The sequence below is a fragment of the Nannospalax galili genome, unplaced genomic scaffold (assembly GCF_000622305.1).
Source record: "Nannospalax galili isolate Female #2095 unplaced genomic scaffold, S.galili_v1.0 scaffold945, whole genome shotgun sequence".
NCBI lineage: Eukaryota > Metazoa > Chordata > Mammalia > Rodentia > Spalacidae > Nannospalax > Nannospalax galili.
Window position 1 is genome coordinate 817,665 of NW_008352650.1, and position 17,998 is coordinate 835,662.

General features: G+C 56.1%; 1 protein-coding gene across 9 annotated transcripts in view; it reads right to left on the bottom strand.

Annotated features, from left to right (window-relative positions):
* Rbfox3 (RNA binding fox-1 homolog 3) overlaps nucleotides 1-17,998 on the bottom strand; it is a 448,346-nt gene that overhangs the window by 5,243 nt on the left and 425,105 nt on the right. For 6 of the 9 annotated variants that reach the window (XM_017802338.2, XM_017802340.2, XM_017802339.2 and 3 more), the window contains 8 exons: nucleotides 17,380-17,634; nucleotides 9,809-9,946; nucleotides 7,783-7,836; nucleotides 6,931-7,023; nucleotides 5,662-5,722; nucleotides 1,292-1,345; nucleotides 1,048-1,180; nucleotides 451-631 (listed from right to left, as the gene is read on the bottom strand). In XM_017802338.2, coding sequence (XP_017657827.1) covers nucleotides 451-631; nucleotides 1,048-1,180; nucleotides 1,292-1,345; nucleotides 5,662-5,722; nucleotides 6,931-7,023; nucleotides 7,783-7,836; nucleotides 9,809-9,946; nucleotides 17,380-17,601 — 936 coding nt within the window. In that variant the 5' untranslated portion in view covers nucleotides 17,602-17,634. Of the gene's footprint in view, nucleotides 1-450; nucleotides 632-1,047; nucleotides 1,181-1,291; nucleotides 1,346-5,661; nucleotides 5,723-6,930; nucleotides 7,024-7,782; nucleotides 7,837-9,808; nucleotides 9,947-17,379; nucleotides 17,635-17,998 lie in introns of those variants that run through there. The other 3 variants (XM_008849669.3, XM_008849670.1, XM_008849665.1) reach the window with 3 other exon arrangements.

Consider the following 17,998-nt stretch of genomic DNA (forward strand, 5'->3'; position numbering starts at 1 on the left):
TGCTCAGTGAGGGCTCTGAGCCACAAAAAGCAGTGAGCACTGTTCCAGAAGAGGGAGGCACAGGACCCCACACAGAGGCCTGAGAGGAGGCCTGCCCCTAGTCTCTCTGAGAACTTCTGCACCCAGGCTTGAGTGTTGATTTTAGTGCGATTAGGGATGAGGGAGAGCCACCTGCTACCCCTCAAATAACCCCTTGCAGGGTGGCAGGATGTGGCAGGATGCTTTCAGTGTATAAAGTTGCTGGGACAGTCAGCAACACCCGTGGTGAACACCGACGACCCAGGTTGTGCAGTGCTGGCATCCCTAGAGATGCTCTGTGTGCACTGGTGCCCTGGCACCCTGTTCGTCCCAAGGGTAGGAGGAGCGAGGCCATGAGGGCAGATGCTGACTTTTCGTGGACACACACAGAGCATTGGACTTCTACCCGCCCCTCCCCAGGGCTACACTTACATAAATCTCAGCACCATAAAATCCATCCTGATACACGACCCTGGAAGCAAACGGACAAGAGAGTGGTGGGAACGCTGGAGAGGTGGGGTAGGCCGGCTCCGGTGTCTGCTGAGGAGCGGGGGGGCACGGTGCCAGCCCCGCCCACGGGACTGGCATTTTAACAAGCGTTTGCTCCAGTGCCCTGTTTGGTATAACAATAGAGTAACACCCTTGCTGGTCAGCTCCTTTCTCCCCAAACCCAGGGGCCCATCAGCCCAGTCCTGTCGTCCTCCCCTCCTCTCTCATGAACCTGCCACCCATCAGCACTGGAGGGCACTGGACCCCGGGGAAGGGACCAGGGAGGGCTCCCAGAAAGCCCTCGCTGGACCCCAGGGCTGACAAATGCCCTGTGTGGCATCCAGATTAGGTGGAGGTGCTGAACGACTCCTTAAAGGCCAGTGAGTCTCGGAGGTGTCCCCTATGTGGGATGAGGCAGGCAGGTGCAGTGCTAGGTTCTGGGATTCCCACTTCCCTGCCCTGCTCCCCAGTTCTTGAAAGGCTGTTGAGCCCCCGCCATGTCCCCTGGCCTTCCTTCAGCCTCCCCTTCCAGGTACTCACGCTCCATAAGTCGGGATCGGGGGCGGAGGTGGTGCAGCTCGGAACGTATTATACACGGCCCGGCCCCGGCCCCGCAGGTGTGCACCCCGGTAGGCAACGGCTGTGCCCGTGGTGGGGTAGGGGAAACCGGTCACTGCAGAAAAAGCGCATGGGAGAGTGGGTGAGGGAACGTGGAAAGCCAAGGCTTAGAGCCCCAGTTGCCCTACCTCACCCCATCCCACCTGTCCCTGTCCCCCACCTTTACCTGCATAGAATTCAGGCCCATAGACGGCCCCTACCACAGGATTTAGCTTCCAGCCTAGAACAGAAAGAACCCAGTCACTGGCTTCTTGAAATGACTCTCACTTCTCCTTATGTCAGGGACCTCCTGAGGCAGTGATGAGGCCTGTGGGGGAAACTCTAAGGCTTGGCTTCCAAAAAGGGTAAGACCCTGGCTAGGGATGGGCAGAGAAGATGGGACATTGACCCCAGATCCCTCTCCCCACATTGTAGCCACATGCTGCTGCAGGAACAGCAAGCATTCTCACTCTAGCCCATCACTGGGTTCCTGGGTTCTCCCTGCATCATGCCCTCCCCAGCCTGCTCCTGGGCACCGCTGCCCCAGGACACCAGAAGCCTGGAGTATAAGGGAAAGAAACAGGGAATACACTTTGAAACATCTGCATTCACAACTGGGATGAATCCTCCTGTAGAGATGCTGGGGCAGGGAGGAGAAGGAGGAGGAGGAGGAGGAGGAGGAGGAAGAGGAGGAGGAGGAGACTTTACCACCGAGCTGCATCCCTCAGTAATATATTTCTTAATATATTCTGTTTTATGGGTATGCGTGTATTGCCTGCATGTATTCAAGTGCACCCTTGTGCAATGCCGTCGAAGGTCAGAAGAGGACGTCGGACTTCCCTGGAACTGGAATTTCGGATGGTTGTTAGCTGCCATGTGGGTGCTGGGACTCGAACCCTGGTCCTCTGAGAGAGTAGCCAGTGCTCTTAACCGCCGAGCCATCTCTTCAGCCCCAATAATATTTTTTTCCATTTAAATTTGCTTGTTATTGTTCATAACTTCTTTCACCTAGTGAGCAAAACCCAACATGTCAGGGTGGGAAGAGGAGGAGGAGGAGGAGGGGGAGGAAGAGGAGGAGGAAGAGGATGAGGAGGAAGAGGAAGAGGAAGAAGGCCATTGGATTGAAGACAGGGATAATGACAGGGCCAGCAAAATGGCTCAGTGGGTAAAGGCGCTTGCTGCCAAACCTGGTAACCTGAGTTCAATCCCCTGGACCCACATGGTGGAAGCAGAAAACTGACTCTTGCAAGTTGTCTTCTGATCTCCACACACGTTGTGGCATGCCCATGCACACACAAACAATAAATATTTAAAAAAATAGAATAGCGGTGGTTAATAGGTCCCGAGCACTCCAAGTGTCAAATGCTGTTCTCAACTCTGGGGTTCTCACCACCCACAGGGCAGGTGTCACAACCACAGATGACAAGGTGGAGTGGCCGAGCTGGATCCGAACCCACATCCTCAAGTAAGATGGGGTTTCTAGCTACTCCCTGAGGCTTCGGCCGGACTCGGCACCTCGGTCTCTCCCTTTCTGCAGGTGGGCATGGGCAGTCTTCTTTACCCAGTGGGACTCCGAAGCAAAGCCCTGATTATCCTTGAGGCCTCTGGGGGTAGAATCCAGCTGGATTCCAGTGGGCTCCAGGTCAGGCTGTCAGTCAGTGGGAAGGCTTAGCCCACCCTGCTCAGCTTACCCAGGTCTGATCTGTGTAGTCCTCCTTCCAGTGCATGAGGAGGAAGGACAGAGACAACCTGAGTCACTGTCCAGCTGGTGACAGGCTACTATAAGTAGCAGGCTATACATGGAAGTCTCTAACCCCAGTTCTAACAGCCTCACGCAGGAGGACAGTGAGTGGGAAGCATCAGGGTGAAGCATCCAGGTCTGTCCCTCCTGGGGACCCACTCCCCTCACCCCACAAGTCCAAGCCGCTGTCTGTCCTCATCCTGCTAGCTCTCCACCTTGTGTCCAAACTGGCTGGGACTCTAGAATCTTTCAGCTAAGGTTAGGAGGGAAGAAACGTTTATTTGGGAAAACCTCCCACTCCAAGAATGGCCTTTTGTTAGCTGTAGACTCCTAATGGAGTGAGGTTGAGGTGGTCCCATCTTCCCAAGGCTCCTTCCCAGGCTCTTCTGGGTTTATCTTGGAGAAGGAGAGTCAGAGGCTGCATGCCTGCCTCAGAGGCCCTAGGCACCTTGACCTGTCCTGACCCTCTGGGAACTTCCACTTGCCTGCTGGCTCTACTTCAATTAGGCATCCTGAGGACCCACCAGGATGACTCTGTGTCTACTGTAAGTAGGGTACCTGGTAAAGCCTGGTGGGTTTGTTTCCTTCAGTGGGGCTCCTCCGCCTCCCCAGTGACGAACTTCAGAGTCCTCTGTGTTAAAACACCTATGAACTACTCCCACTCCTGGCCAGGCCACAGAGAACCCGAGCCTATCTGCACCCTTGGGATTCCTGCCTGGCCAGTGGAGGCACTGAAGTAAAACTCCCCTGCAGTGAGCACAGCCTTCTGCCTCTCCCCATTCAGCATCAGTACCCCGAGGAGCCAGCACAGAACATAGCTGCTCAGGGCTGGATTTGCTTTGAATAGCTCATTCTTCAGATATGCCCAGACAGCAAAGACTCAAGGATCTTGAATGAAGAGTGGAAAGGGGTTCTGGGTGTGTCATGACCCCAGGGGACCACCTGAAGCCACAGAAGTCAACCAGGCCCCTTCACTGCTGGGGCTGGTGCACAGCAGCTGATCTTTGAGACAGACTTTCCAGTGGGTGTCATGCTTCTGCCTTCATGTCCAGTCTAGGGTCCAGAGGGTCATTTGAGAGGCCTTCGGTGGTGAGTGTTCACGTTGGCTAGGTCACTGTGGTCACCTAGCCCAAGCTACAGAATGGGGAGCCTATGACTGAGGCCGTGGGGCCAAGTTCAAGCTCTCTGGTTGTCAGAATACCTTCATCTTAAAGATTTACCAAGTTAAATTAGGGTGAATGTGAAGACGTGGTAGATTACTGGGATGCTGTGGGGTCAAGTGCAACACAGTCCTAGTTCTCTGGACAACGGCAGGTCCTGCCCTCATGAGGACTTCTGCCATACTGCTTATTCCTTAATCACATTCACCGATAAACCCCATATCCTGTCCATATCCTGTGCTAAGCACCAGTTCACAAAAGTCCACCAGGATATACCAGGGACATAGATAAACCCAGGGCACCTGCAAGTTCTTAGACTTTTGAAACCGAAGTCCTTGCAAATGTGGGGAGAAGTCTGCAATATTCAGTTCTAAACTGGAACTGGCTCGAGTTCTGTTCCCACCCAGGATCTGACACCTGAATGAGATCTGACCACATGGCAGAGCTGTCCTGCCACGGGCTTTCTGAACTGGTGGGCCACCCCAGCTCTATGTGGAGGATCCTTAGGGACTGGGTAGCTGACTGTGATGTGGTCTATCCTGTTCCCATGTAGGGGCAGGTTACTGAGCTGTCTGTTGGTGGCACCACCCTGTTTGACTATAGGAACTATTCTCTGGGAGGCTCCAGGAGCTAGAAAAGACCTGGTACGCAGCCCGCTATGTTCAGAGCAGACCCCCTAGCTTAGCAGAGTAGAAGACCCTCACTATCAGTCTCTATGTGTCTCTGCAAAACCAGCCATTAGCACTCAAGAAAAAGAATGGCACCTCTACTCCAACAGGTATCCATGCACAGAAACACAGTCCACTTACACTGTAGGCCAGCTGTGAGCCTCATGGCACAGCTAATGCTTTCAAGTCCAAGGGACACCTTCCTTTCATCAGCAGCATCTCACTAAACTCTGACACCTCCATCTCTGACCCTGAGTGTCCCTTAGAGATTTGTCTGTCATTTTACAGCCCTGGAAAGTGGATGTAGAGTCTCATGTAGCCCAGCCTGAACTTGCTATGTAGCAGAGGATGACCTTGGACCTCTAATCCTTCTGCCTTTATCTCCCAAGTGCTGGAATTACAGGTGTGCACCATCACACCCAGTTTATATGATGCTGAGTTAGCAAGCCTAGGACTTTACTCATTCTAGGCTGGTACCCTGCCCACTGAGCCACATCCCCAACCTCTTGTATGCCTGTTTTTCAGATAAGAAAATTGGGGCTGGGGGGGGGTGTCTAGAAGTTTGACCCAGGCCACTGGCTCCTCCTTGATTAGCGTGTGTGCGCACCCGCGCGTGTGTGTGTGTGTGTGTGTGTGTGTGTGTGTGTGTGTGTGTGTTGTGAGGACAGCATGCTAGACCATAGAACCCTCTAGACTCAAGTCCCTGGGAGAACAGTGCGGCCATCCAGGAAGTCATCACCTTTTGGCTGCACCATTTGCCTGTCTATATGGCTTCTGAGAGCCGCAGACATTTGGAAAAGCCCAGGGGCTCTGATGGAGGACACCAGCTATGTGGCTGGGGTGGGTGACACCAGCTGCCGACCTTGACTGACCATCCCTTTATGACAGGACAGAAGTCGGGGAGAGGACTAAGCACCCTCTGGCAGCCTCGGGTCCTGCAGGTCTCTGTCCCAGCTCCTGTGGCACACTGGGAGTCCCAGGTTCTCACCATTGGCGTATGGGTTCCCCGGCTTCTTGTTGGTCATAACCCGGGCTGTGGCATTATTGACCTGTCCGGAGACACGGGGAGAGTAAGGAGGAATCACCACTCACAGGCCCCCGCCACCCCAAGCTTTGCCCCTGGGGTGTGGCCTCTGGGGAGGAAGGCCCCTGGGGATCCTAGGCTGCTCCCCAGCTGGGCCCAGGATCCCAGCCCAGACTGGTGCTGCTCATAGAGTTGTTCCAGTAATTGGAGACCAACCCCGATGACAAGCTAAGGGCCTTAGAGACACCCCCAGGCCGGCTAGCAGGCCAGGTCCCACTGTCATGGATGGAGCACCCCATTCCTTGGGGGCAGTGGGTCTTTGACCTCTTTGCACACACAACATAGAGCTTTCTAATGGGGTCAGTGGGGGACAAGGTGGGTGAGGGAGATTCTAGAAAGACAGTGCTCAGGGGTGAGGTCCCATTTTCTAAATATATAAGGCCTAGGCCAGGCTGCCTGAGGTTGGGTGGGGGTGGCAGTGGGGCACAGATAACCATGGAAGGGAGGGAGGGAGGAATGGGGCAGGCAGTGCCTGAGGAAGGGGTCTGGGCCACACACCCTCCTCATCTACACTGTGAGCCTAGAGGCCTGGGCAGTGGCCTTGGAGCCACTGGGCACTGGGGGGTCAGGGCTATCCAAATCTCCTCAGCTTCTGCGGCACCAGGCCTCTCTTGGCCACCTCCCCTCCTGTTTCAGGTCTGGTGGGGGAGCCCAGCTCCAGCTCCCAGAGCCACAGGAAGCACCAAGAGTAAGGATGGGGGTCAGTGATGGGGTATCTGGGTGGCCCTCCTGACTCTGCTCCTTCTGCCCTCTGGTCACTTGCTGTTACCTCTGCTTCCGCTCAACAAGGTGGCACCTAAGGCTGCTGAGTGAGAAGGATCAGGCAGAGGACAGGCGGGGCTGCCTACAGTCCTTGAAACCACCAGACCTCACATGGTTTCTGGGGCCCCTTGCTGTGTGAATGGGGATAGGCCTCTTCCAGGAAGTGGAAGGAGGAACTGGAGGTGGGAAGCCCAGGGTGAGCCTGAAGCCTCCACTGACAAGGGGCTAGGCTCAGCTAAAAGCTCATGGTGGGGGAGGTCGGTCTCAGGGTCACCTTTCCTTCAGCCGGGAGGCCCCCTGCTGGGCTCTCTGCAGGGCAGACAGCAGCAGTCAGGCCAGTGGGGGACCCAGGAGTGGAGTGTGTTGTCCAGGACCTCCCTGCCCTGCTGCCCCGCACACTTATCTGAGCACCTCAATTTTCCGTCCCTCTACGATGGTCCCATTCAGCTTCTCCCGGGCTCGGTCAGCATCTGAGCTAGTTTCAAAAGTTACAAACCCAAAACCCTGCGAGCAGAGGAGGACAGACAGGGGAAGACAGGATGAGAAGAGGGGAGGAGAGGAACAGGGAGGGGAGGGGTGGAGGGAGGGAGAGAGAGGGGCAAGTCAGGTGACTGAAGGAGAGCCCCCCCCTCCATTGGTCAGAAGTCTATCTTGGTGCCAGCTCTAGAGGGAGGCATGGTGGGAGTGTGGTCCCAGGCTTGAGTCCGCCTGAGCTGACCACTGCCTAATACCTTCTGAGAGGACAGGTCAAAGAGGTGCTAACCTGGTCAGGGGCCAGGGTTGCCACTGGAGCCCCACCTTGGGGTAGGGGGGCTGAGGTCAGGCACAAAGGAGCACAGCCCCTCCACCTTCTCTCTGGGAGCCCAAGATTGGTGGGGGAGGGTTCTCATCTTCCTGGAGAGGGGGGCAGAGCTTGTCTTTGCTGGGCACCCTCCCGGCCTTCTGACCCTGCAGCCCCTCCTTCCCGCAAGTCTTCGGGCCCTAAGGGTGGGTGGTTGGGTGGGGAGGGGGACCCAGGCCCAGGGTGGAGGGGCTCTGGGGTGCAAGCAAGGAGGTCCTGGGAGTTCAAAGAGAAGTAGCCTGGCAGCAGGAAACAGACAGCTGGGGTTGGGGGTGGAAGAGCAGGGAGTACAAGCACCCGTGTGGCTCAGGGGTCCTCGGGCAGGCGGGCGCGAAGCTCTCCAGGAAGGAAACGCACATTTCACACGTTAGCGGGACCTACAGCCGGCGCGGTAATGGTGGTGGCCTCTGTGCGGCACCCACCTTGGAGCCCCGCTCGTTAAAAATGATCTCCACGTCTAAAATTTTCCCGAATTGCTGCAGAGACAGAGAGAAGGAAGGGTGAGGAGACAGGACAAAGGGGTTAAGACAGCAGAGGCCCTATCCGTTGCACTTCCAAGATGCCACCAGCCTCAGGAAGGGAGAACCCCAGGGACACCTTCCCCATCTTCCCCTGGAGGCCTGTCTTCTTCAAGGAGCATGCGTCATAGCACCAGGGGCCCCTTGGGACTCGGCCACAGCAGGGATGGAATGTCCAAGGCATTAGTGCCACACACAATACATGCTAAAGGGTAAAGGTCTACTGAGACCAAAGGATGGGGGGACTGGAAAAGGAGTGCTGGGGCTGAGAAATACGGTTGAGATGACAGGAAATTGGGAAACTTGGTTGGGATAAGAGACCCTCAGACCACTCTGAGATGAGGAGAAGGGTGACGGTTGGCAAGAAGAAGATTCTAAGGGGCCAGAGATAGGACTGAGGGAGGGGAAGACATGACTTCTGGGTCCCTGTACTGTTGGTGGGTGCCAGGGAAAGGGCTTGTGTGCTGGAACTCGGGCCCCTTGCTGGTGCAGGATTTTGCCATCCAGACCACACTACTCTGGCTCTGGTTGACACCTTTTAGCCTAGAGTCCCTATAGCTAGCCTTGTTTCTCTCGCCAGCAAATGGTGGCCATGAACCTGTGGCCCCAATCTTTAAACAATGCCAGTGAGGTTCTTAGGGGGCCAGTCTTGCAGCCTCTTGGGCTGACAAATGATGGGGGTGACCCTTGTCTCCTAGGGGAAGGGGACCTGAAGGGACAGGGGGTCAGACAGCTATAGGGCTGTCTGTTGGTTCTGAGAGAAAAGTAATCCTCGATCTCATTCTGTAGTACCCCAGAAACCTGACACAGGTGGTTGCCACTTGTCTGGTAGGGCCCCCATGAGCAGGGGTAAGCTGAGGTCCCATGTAAGTGACCGTCTGTAGTGCTAGCTGCTTGAGACTTAAGGCGACCAGGCTCAGACTGGTTCAAGACCCATGATCAAAAGGGCCTGACCTTGTCATTTAATGGTTCTGAATCATGCCACTCTCCACTGTGAGCTGGGCTCCAAATCCAGGAAGGTCCACACCAAGATGGAGAGCACTCTTCCAGAGTCATACCAGGGACTGAGCATCCTGGGTCTGCTCAGAGGCAGCTGCCCTGCCTTGCAAGTCCCTATATACCCCAGCTGTGTGGGAAAGACTGAGCAGAAGGATGAAGCTCAAGGCCCGAGTTGCCAGCTGTGTGACAGAGCAGGGATAGGTGCTGGGCAGGCAGAGAGACGGTGGTTGAAGCAAGGGTGGGGACAGAGAAAGGAACATGGCAGGGCACACGGTCCCCTGGAGTCAGGACAAGCCCAGGAGCCCAAGGGGCTGCACCACACCCTGCCTGGCCTGCTTTCCCATGGCAGCCTCAGAACCCATGGATGCTTGGCGCTCGTCTGAAGGTAAGCTTCCAGGGCAGTTTAGCATGGGGTCGCAAGAACACTGCCCTGGCTGGAGCCCTACAGTACAAAATTTAGGCCAGATGCAGAAGTCCTGGGAAGGGACCTCTGGCTGTTTGGTTCCCATCAACTGTATTTTCAAGTTGCCCCTCCCCTGGGAAGCTGAGAGGACACAGGCCTGGAGAGGAGAGCCTTGTCCTCAGACACTCAGGAGGGGCTGCCCCTAGGTGATGCCGGGAGCTGGTTCCTTTTGTTGGGAATAAGCTGCTGCAGCCCAGAGGACTCTAAGGCACCTGGGAATGGGTGGCATGGGGTGGCATGCAGATTTTTGGTAGGGGACGGAGGAGATTACATAAAGCTCAAGGTCAGCCTCCATTGATCCCCCACCCCCAACTCTGAACTTGGGTCCACCTCTTGTGCTCTGCCAACAGGTTGAGGTGAGAGTCAACTGGACCTAGGTGGGAAGACTCCAAGGACCCTGCCCTCTCCTAAAGCAGCCGCTCTGCCATGTTGGGGTCGGGGCAGGGGTGTCGGGGTATGCACACTCACCCCGAACATTTGCCGCAGGTCAGGGTCCCTGAACCGGAAGGGGATGTTGGAGACATGTAGCCGTTTGGGTTGCTGCTTCTCTGTGGGGTCGGAGGGGTGAAGCTGCTGGCTGTCCGTCTGTGCCGCCTCATCTGTCTGCTGCGGGGAGAAGACCGTGCTGTAAGGCAGCCCTGCAGCCGGGGCAGGCCCACCCATGCCCTCCAGCCCAGGCTTCCAGGGCTGGGAGTCCTCAAGAGGGTATGGGTAGACAATTCCTAGGGTTCACACGGCAACCAGAGGTCCCACCTTTAAGCCTTCACTGGCCAGCTGATCCTGTGAGGCCACGTCTTTCCTGTTACACCAGCATAAGGCCTCCTTGGTCAGGTCTTCTCTGAGCTCCCTCAGCTCAAGCCTGTCCCCTGAGGTCCACCCTCAATGGCCTTGCAGCCCAATACCTCTATTGCTTTCAAAGAAGTTCTCATGTCAGAATCAAACAGGTTTAAGGACCAGGTGCCTGGGTACACTGTCTGTAAGGAGTTGCCTGCCATGTCATGTCCCCTGCCCTCCCACCCCGGCTCTTTACCCTAGTCACGCTGTTTCACTTAGAACCCCTGGGGGCCACAGGACCAGGTGCCTAGGTACACTGTAAGGAGTTGCCTGCCATGTCATGTCCCCTGCCCTCCCGCCCCGGCTCTTTACCCTAGTCACGCTGTTTCACTTAGAACCCCTGGGGGCCACGCTCTTGTCAAGGTGAGTCTTACATAGTCTGTCCCTCATTTAGACTCAAACACTGGGCAGCAGATGGCTTGGAGGAATTCAGGTCTCACGTCTACCACCCTACAGCTCAGGGCATGAGGGCTGGGAGCCTGGAGGCGGCACGCACGAGGCTCTGTCTGCACAAAGCTCAGTGGTCTTCAGTGCTGTTGGCCTTCAGCTTGGCTCGCTGCACCCACAGCTGCAAAGGTGGACTGGGCAGTATTTCCTCAGCACTGGCTGGTGAGTGGGTGGCTGACCCAAGTTGGTGGACCTTATCACCTTCTTGGATGCTCAGCCCTGAGGTCTTCCATGTGGCAGTCATGTTTACAGCCACAGACCATCAGCCAGCCTGTAGTTGGTTCTCCTGATGGCCAGGCCACAGCCTGTCAGTGCCAAGGACAGACATACAGGGAGTGGGTGCCCCAGCTCCCATCCTGGGTTCTGCCTCATTCTTGCCCCAGGTCCCCCAGTGGGGCTCAGCTGTGTGGAGACACCAGGCTGAGAACACACTTTCTAGTGACTTCCTTCCTGCCCCACTCTGGCCTCTTGGAGTTGTAAGGGATCATCTACCAAATACATCGGTTGTATCTGAGTCCTTGGCACTGGGCCTGCTTCTGGAACGGGGCGCCAGCTGATGGTCCTGGGAGGAGGAGAGCTGCCTCCAGACCCTCTGAGTCTTTCTCAGGCGGAGGTAGAAGCATGTGCTGGGTGGAACAGAGAGAGGTGACAGGGGCTGTGGTTCCCAGTGTGGTCTGATGAGCAAAGGCAGCTGCTGGGCAGCTGATCGGAGAGACACACAGAGGTCCATTCCTGTGCTGGTGGTGCCCTTCACAGGACTGCTGATGAGTACAAGTCTCCTGGAGTGAGGACGGTGAGCAGGGCTGTGCCCAGGGTTACCATACTTGGGGCCTGTGCTGCAGCTGCAAGACTGGAGCCCCATGGGGACAGAGTCTCTCCCAGACAAGACTACAGCTAAGTGGCAAGAGGTGGGTCCCTGGGCTTCTGTGTTAATGGCTCTCCAACCTTCCTTCTGATTTCCTTTCTAGGGTGCTCGACCACTAACTTGCATTCCTGTGCTTAGACCAGGGGCCTCTGATCAGGCTTCAGGCAGCAAGAATCATAGGTAACCAGGGCAGAAGGCCCCCAGAGATGGCTCCCAGAGGCCAGGTGGCCAGTTGGGGTGGGGTTGGGATGACTTCAGGGCTGTCGGGCATACATTCAAATGTCCCATAGATATAATTCTGCCGTTCCACAATGGGAGGCTAACACACAGCACATGGCTGTGGACATGAGAGCCACCGTCGCCTTTGCTCACTCAGACGGCCACATGGTCTATCTCAGACAATAGGTCACTTGTGTCTGGCCAATTCTGGCAAATGTGTGCCTTTTGAGCCCCATGTGTGGAGCTGTAGGTATGGTCTGGGCCTCTTTAGTGCTCTGGGCATGTTAGTGGATGGTCAGAGGCCTTGGAGCAGCCAGAAGTCTCAGGCTTTGGAAAGTTGGGGGATTCTTGGGTATCAAATAATGACATTCAGGAGCCCAATGAGAGAAGCGGTGTTCAGGCAGGAAGACACGGGCAGTAGGAACAGCTGGAGGGGCAGGAAGATACACTTCTGGTCTGCCCTGTACCAGATGCCCACCTCTGTTGGGCAATACAGTGCAGCAGACTAGCCACACAGGAGCTGACTGGCTCTGCAGGAGCACACTGGGGCTCCTGCCACAGCCTGGGGGACTGGAGGTGTCTGGGAGTCCCACTCCTTGGTTACACGGCTGTCTGCCTTGTTACTAGACTTGCTGTGGGAAGTAAGCCTGGGCTGGACTCCAGACAGACAACTGTACCACCGGATGAGGACAAACCTGCCCAAGCCACCTAGGATTCTGGTGTGGGTATGAGCTCCACACTCTGCCTTTGACTGGTGTGGCTCTTTCCTCTCCAACAGAATCTGTGCAGTGGTTATAAACCTTTCCCGAGTGTTTTATACATGTGTGCCTGCAGCTGTAGGTGCCTAATTAAGTCATCCTGGATTGGGGGACTCCAGCCTGCTCAGGGGCCTGCAGTGCTACATTCTGACCAGCAGAGGGCAGAAGTCAGCACAGCCAGGTGGCCACCTTAGCCCAGGAATCTGGGGGCGGGGGGGGGGGGCAAGATTGCACTGATGAAGGTGCAGTATCAGGGGCCCCGCTGCTTCCCCAACCCCTGATAAGTTGTGGACAGAGGCAAATAAATGGCTTCAGCAACTGTAAAATTGTAAGATGTGCTGAGAAACCCCACAGTGTAATTGCACACCTCTGGCCCCAAGCAAGGGTGAGGCCTTCCCATCATTTACCAGAGTACAGGTGCAGGTGGCTGGTTACCCTTCCCTTCCGAGGTCTGATTTCCTTCCTTCCTTCCTTCCTTCCTTCCTTCCTTCCTTCCTTCAAATGATTGGATGGGAGTGGTGACTGTCTCCCTCTCCCTCTCTCTTCCTACAGAGCGTCTTAGGGTACAATTAGTTTGAAATAAGCCAGGGGAGAACCTAGAGAAGAAGACATCTATTTATTGTTTGTTAGTCTGGCTTGCCAAGCAGAGAACAAGCTTATTCAACAGGTGCTCCCTCCCTCGTAGTCTTCAGATGCAGGGAAAAAAGAAACAGCATCTGCAGAGCTCCTGCCCTCTCCCACCTCCACCCATTTAAGACTGGGAGTCGGCTCCTGGAGGCTAGGTCAAGGTTAGAAAGCCTGACCCTCTTTGCCTGGGCCTGCCAAGCCCTGCACAGAAGCATGAGGAGTCCCCTGAGTAGGCTGGGGGCAGGGGAGGGTCTAGGAAGGCCTTGAGCAGCAGGCAAGACCTAGCTGTCCCATCACTGGGCTGCAGGCAAGCTTGGCTGACGTGGCACAAGCTGAACTGGCTGTTGGAATCTTTCTCCGCAGCCCGTCTCTGCTCCTCCGGCTCCTTTGGAGCACTCATGCGATGACCCAGCCCACATCTCTGGTGGGCAGCCAGCGGGCCTGGGAGGAGAGACTCTTTACATGTGGCTTCGAGCTGTCTGTCTTCTTGGAGTGTGCTCTTCAGCACCCCGGAGCTTTGTGCTTCCTCATGGATGTTGAACGACACACTACTAGGCGCCTCTGCTGGCTGGCCGTGCATCTGCAGTGTCCCCAGCTGACACTGCTGCACGGGCCTTTCCCCACCAGTTCCATCCCCTGGCAGGCTGGAGAGTGGCCCTATGGGAGTGACTGTGGCCTGGTTTGGGGGCTGACACCTCTTAACCTTGTATCTTTCTCATGACATGTGCGTATCACAGTCTACCCTTGGGCAGTCAGGAAGTCAGGGACAGGAAGTTTCAACTGATGGAAGAAGGAAGCTCTATCGTCTCTCTCCCTCCATCAGGCAGGACCTCTAGTGCAGCCTACCTGCTCTGCCCTGGCATTTACCAGGCTCCATCAGCCTTGCTGAGGTTCCATCAAGCACATAGATGGGGTGTGACCCCCTGTGGACACTCATGTGGCCTTTGAGTGAATGAGTGAATACTTGTGGGGGTGGGGGGCCCCTCACATCTGGGGAAGACCCGTTGGATGCTGGAGAGTTCTCAGTAGCCCTGTGATGAAGATGCTCAGCATGTACTGCCTTTGGTCCATGAACAGCAGGTGGCCCCGGATGGTAAGAGATGTGAGACTGAGTCTGAATCCCCCTATGGGAGCTCTGGATCTTTCAAGCTCCCTGCAATCAGGGCAGGTGGGATGGTACTTCCAGAAGAGCCTTCTTGATGATGGGACACAGAATGAGGGGCTATCCCAGGAATGCCAATGGATGAAAGTTACCAGGGGTGGTTAGGACAAGACTGCTGAAATTGGCCCAGTTCTGCTTTCAGAGGACCTTTGTAGCCAAGATTGTCACAGATGATTGATGGACTGGGTCCTTTACGACCTCTACTTTTTTCTCACAGGGCCAGTCACTCCTCTGTTACCTGGGGTCTTTGGGCATCTTGCCTGGGCAGTGGGGGTGTCAGGAAGGGTCCTACGATGGCAAGAATAGGGCTCCCCTAATTACTAGCTGGAAAGGGAGAGGAGGAGGAAGCCTGTTGGAGGAGTCTTTCCAAGCCATAGTCCTGGGTGTGTGTCTCTGGGGGAACAGAAGGGAGGGTTAGGCAAGGCAGCTATGCTGGCTGCTGGGGGATGTGATCCTGCCCATCCATCAGCCCCAGTCCAAGGAGAAAACAGACCTCCCGTGTCACCCTGGGCTTGGCCAGGAGCAGCCTTCTAGAGCTGACTTAGTGGGACTTACTGGAGAGGTGGCTGATGGGAACATGGAACAGTTCTGCTCATCAGTGGGAGAAAAATCCCTCTAGGAAGAAAAGGGGAGCCCGTCCCTTTGGTGTCTGTGTCCATGGAGGTGAGTGGGAGGATGGGTCATACATATTCTGAGTGGTAGGGGAGGAAGAGACCAGAGCACTTGGTGGCTATGTCTTGGGAACTCAAGAGACGTCCTGACCCAGGTAGGAGAAGCTCGGTCCAGATGAGAGCTCAGAGCTCACCTTGTCTCCTACCCTTGTACCCCTCAATCCTAGTCCAAAGTTGCTTGGGAAGGACGAGCCCAGAGGAGGCCTGAGTGAGTGGAAAGTACTCTCTGTCTATAAAGACAGTCCAGTGGCACCTGACCCAGCCAGCAGGTGCTGGGCTTTGCTGCCAGCCAGGTTGCTCCTCTGAGGGAGGGAGCTCCTCTGGGAGCACAGCGGCTCCTGGAATCTTAGAACAGGACAGGCATCTGTCCTCCACAGAGCTCGCTTCCCAGGCAGGCGGCTCTGCTTGCATAAGTGCTCCAAGGTCACAAAACCCGAGCACCCAAGTCTTTTGGGGGCAGCCCCCAGTGTCCTCAGTGTCTTCTTGCTGGTCCAGTAACTTCTATCTTCCTGGTTCACAGCGACTGGCCTGGTCACAGATAGTCCTTGTGGTGGAGTAGTAGGTAGACAGAGTGTCTGGCACCATGACCCTGACCCTCTTGCAGGACATGAACACTCTGGTCAGAGAACAGGACAGTCATGGCTGTGCATCCTTCAGGGCGCTGGTGTTTCTAAAGTAGGCATGCCCCTTGAGGGGCATATGGGTCCCGGGCAAGATTTATCACATCCAGGATCTTCCAAGACAGCCAGCATCCCCACTTCCGCATCCTCATCCCTCACTTTCTGACGTTTCTGCCCTTGACCAGTGGGAACCAGAGGGCAGGGCTGTCGCACCTTCTCCGCACCCCCAGACCTCCTTCAGGCTTGGTAGTCGAAATGCATGTAGGACAGAGAGCTTGACTCAGGCCTTGATGATCATATCTGTCTGGCGACCCCAGGGTGTGCAGAGCCTTAGAGCCGATTTCTGATGTTCTGTTACAAGCCATCCGTTCCTTCTTGGTGTCCTCTGTGATGCTGACTTGTTTTTGACTAGGTAAAGCCCCACGGCTCACTATAAGAGAGCCCCACCCCCATTTGTTGATAAGGATATCATTAGAGGCTTGGCCAGATGGGTCTTATCTGCCAAAGTCCATCCAAGTCTTCCGGCTGTGACTTGTACAGACCAAGCCGCTTTGGCTTCAGGGTCACCCCTGTCTTTCCTGAGCCTGTAGAGGCTGTGGATTTGATGACCCAGAGCCAGGCTCCCAATTCTGTGATCCAGGAATCTGACCCTTTCTGTCTACGGCCCACAGCTGGAAGAATCCTGGGAGAGGGCTGTTAGCTCCTGTACTAGGGTGCTGGGGTGTGGGTCCTGCTGGCTCAGACTGGTAGTGCTAGTCTGTGGCTCAGCGCAGTCTCAGACTGGTAGTGCTAGTGGAGTGCAGGAAGAGCACTGTCTTGGCACAGGATGAGGTCAGGCACTGCTCAGCATACAACTGGGTGGGCTCTCCACAGAGACTTTGGGGCATGGTAGAGGAAGCCTCTGTCTGTGGGGAGGGCAATATCTGGGTCTACATGACATCTGGGGAGCCAGGCTGGGTGTGTGGGTAAGGCTAAGAGAGCACAACTGGAAGCCCCCTGGGGAGGCGCCAGGGCGGTGCCGCCGCCTGGGGAGTCCAGAGCGTGCTGGCCTCCTGCCCAGTCCCTGCCAGCCAGCAGCCGGCAGCTGGGATGGAGCCAGCGGGGATGAGCGGATGAGCCCAACGCTCCACCGCAAGGGAGGGGAAGGCCCACAGGGAATGTGGTGCAAAGGGCCAGGGATGAGGCTGGAGCCAGTGCAGTAGCAGCCAGAGTTGGGGAGGGGGCTGAGGGGCAGAGCCCACCCAGGCGGCCGTGTGCTCCCACTCCTTTCTTGTGAGGAAATCTGAGAAGTGCGATGCTCAGCACTTTCGCCTCCGAGCTGCATTACAACCACATAATTGAAGCTATCTGATTGGAGGGCAGCCAAGCAGGTAGATTACAAGTGATTAGAAATGATAGGAGGGCCTGCAACCCGAGACGGCTCCTCGCTGCCTCCCACTGCCCACCCTGGCTTGCCTGGGAGACCCAGGCCAGCCCAAGCCCCTGGCCCCAGCCTTGGCTTGCCTTCCATTAACAGGTCACCAGCCACCATAGGCACGTACCCTACTTCCCAGATGAGGTGAGAGTTTACCTGAAGTTTTGGACAGCTGGGGGTAAGTGGGGTCACTGCCCACCCCATGGCCTCTCTGTGGTACCTGCTCACTGCAGGGAACCTTGATGTCAGATGAGGGGTGGAGCCTGGGGCTGGAAGCAGGTTCAGTGGGGTGAGGACTTCTGGAGCAGGTGCCTAACCAGGAAGCTGGCCCCTCCATACAAAGAACCCTTCCTGGGACCCCACCCACCCAGTGTGCACTGATGACACTCCTGAGCTGGCCCAGTGTGGCAGGGGTCTCTTACCGGCACTGTCTGGGTTCCAGCGATGGGCTGTGTGCTGGCCTCGGTGCCTGGCTGCTCGGGGTGTGTCTGTGCTGGTGTGTAGAGGGTCATGCCGTGCTCTGGGGGGACAGGGGTCTGGCCAGCGTAGTCCTGTGTGGGGTGTGGCGGAGGCGGGGCATACTCAGCTGGGATGCCGTTCTGAGGTGGAGGGGGGTACTGGGCAGGGGGGTAGGGCTGGGCCATTGCTTCAGGTGGAGCCGTGGCGTCCTGATTGCCCTGTAGGGAGGAGAGAGAAGGTCCGGGTTAGAACCCTGTCCCCTCGCAGCGTGCAGGGATGGAGCCTGTTAGCTCTGTGGCCTCTGCTACTACTTTAGTGGCATTTCCCAGGTCTTCAGGTTGGGGCTCCCCTCAGGTTAGGGGCACCAGCTCAGAGATGCGGGTGGAGCTAGGCTGGGGGATTGGGAGTCCAGGTCTAAAGTGAGAGACCTCAGCTGTGACCACTTACACTTGCGAGACAAGATCGCACAACGTCAGAATTCTTTTTTCCCACCTGAATTTAAAAATCAACTTCATACTGTTATCATTATAGACTCATGTGTAATTGTAGGAAACGACATGGGTTGATTCACATGCCCTCCAC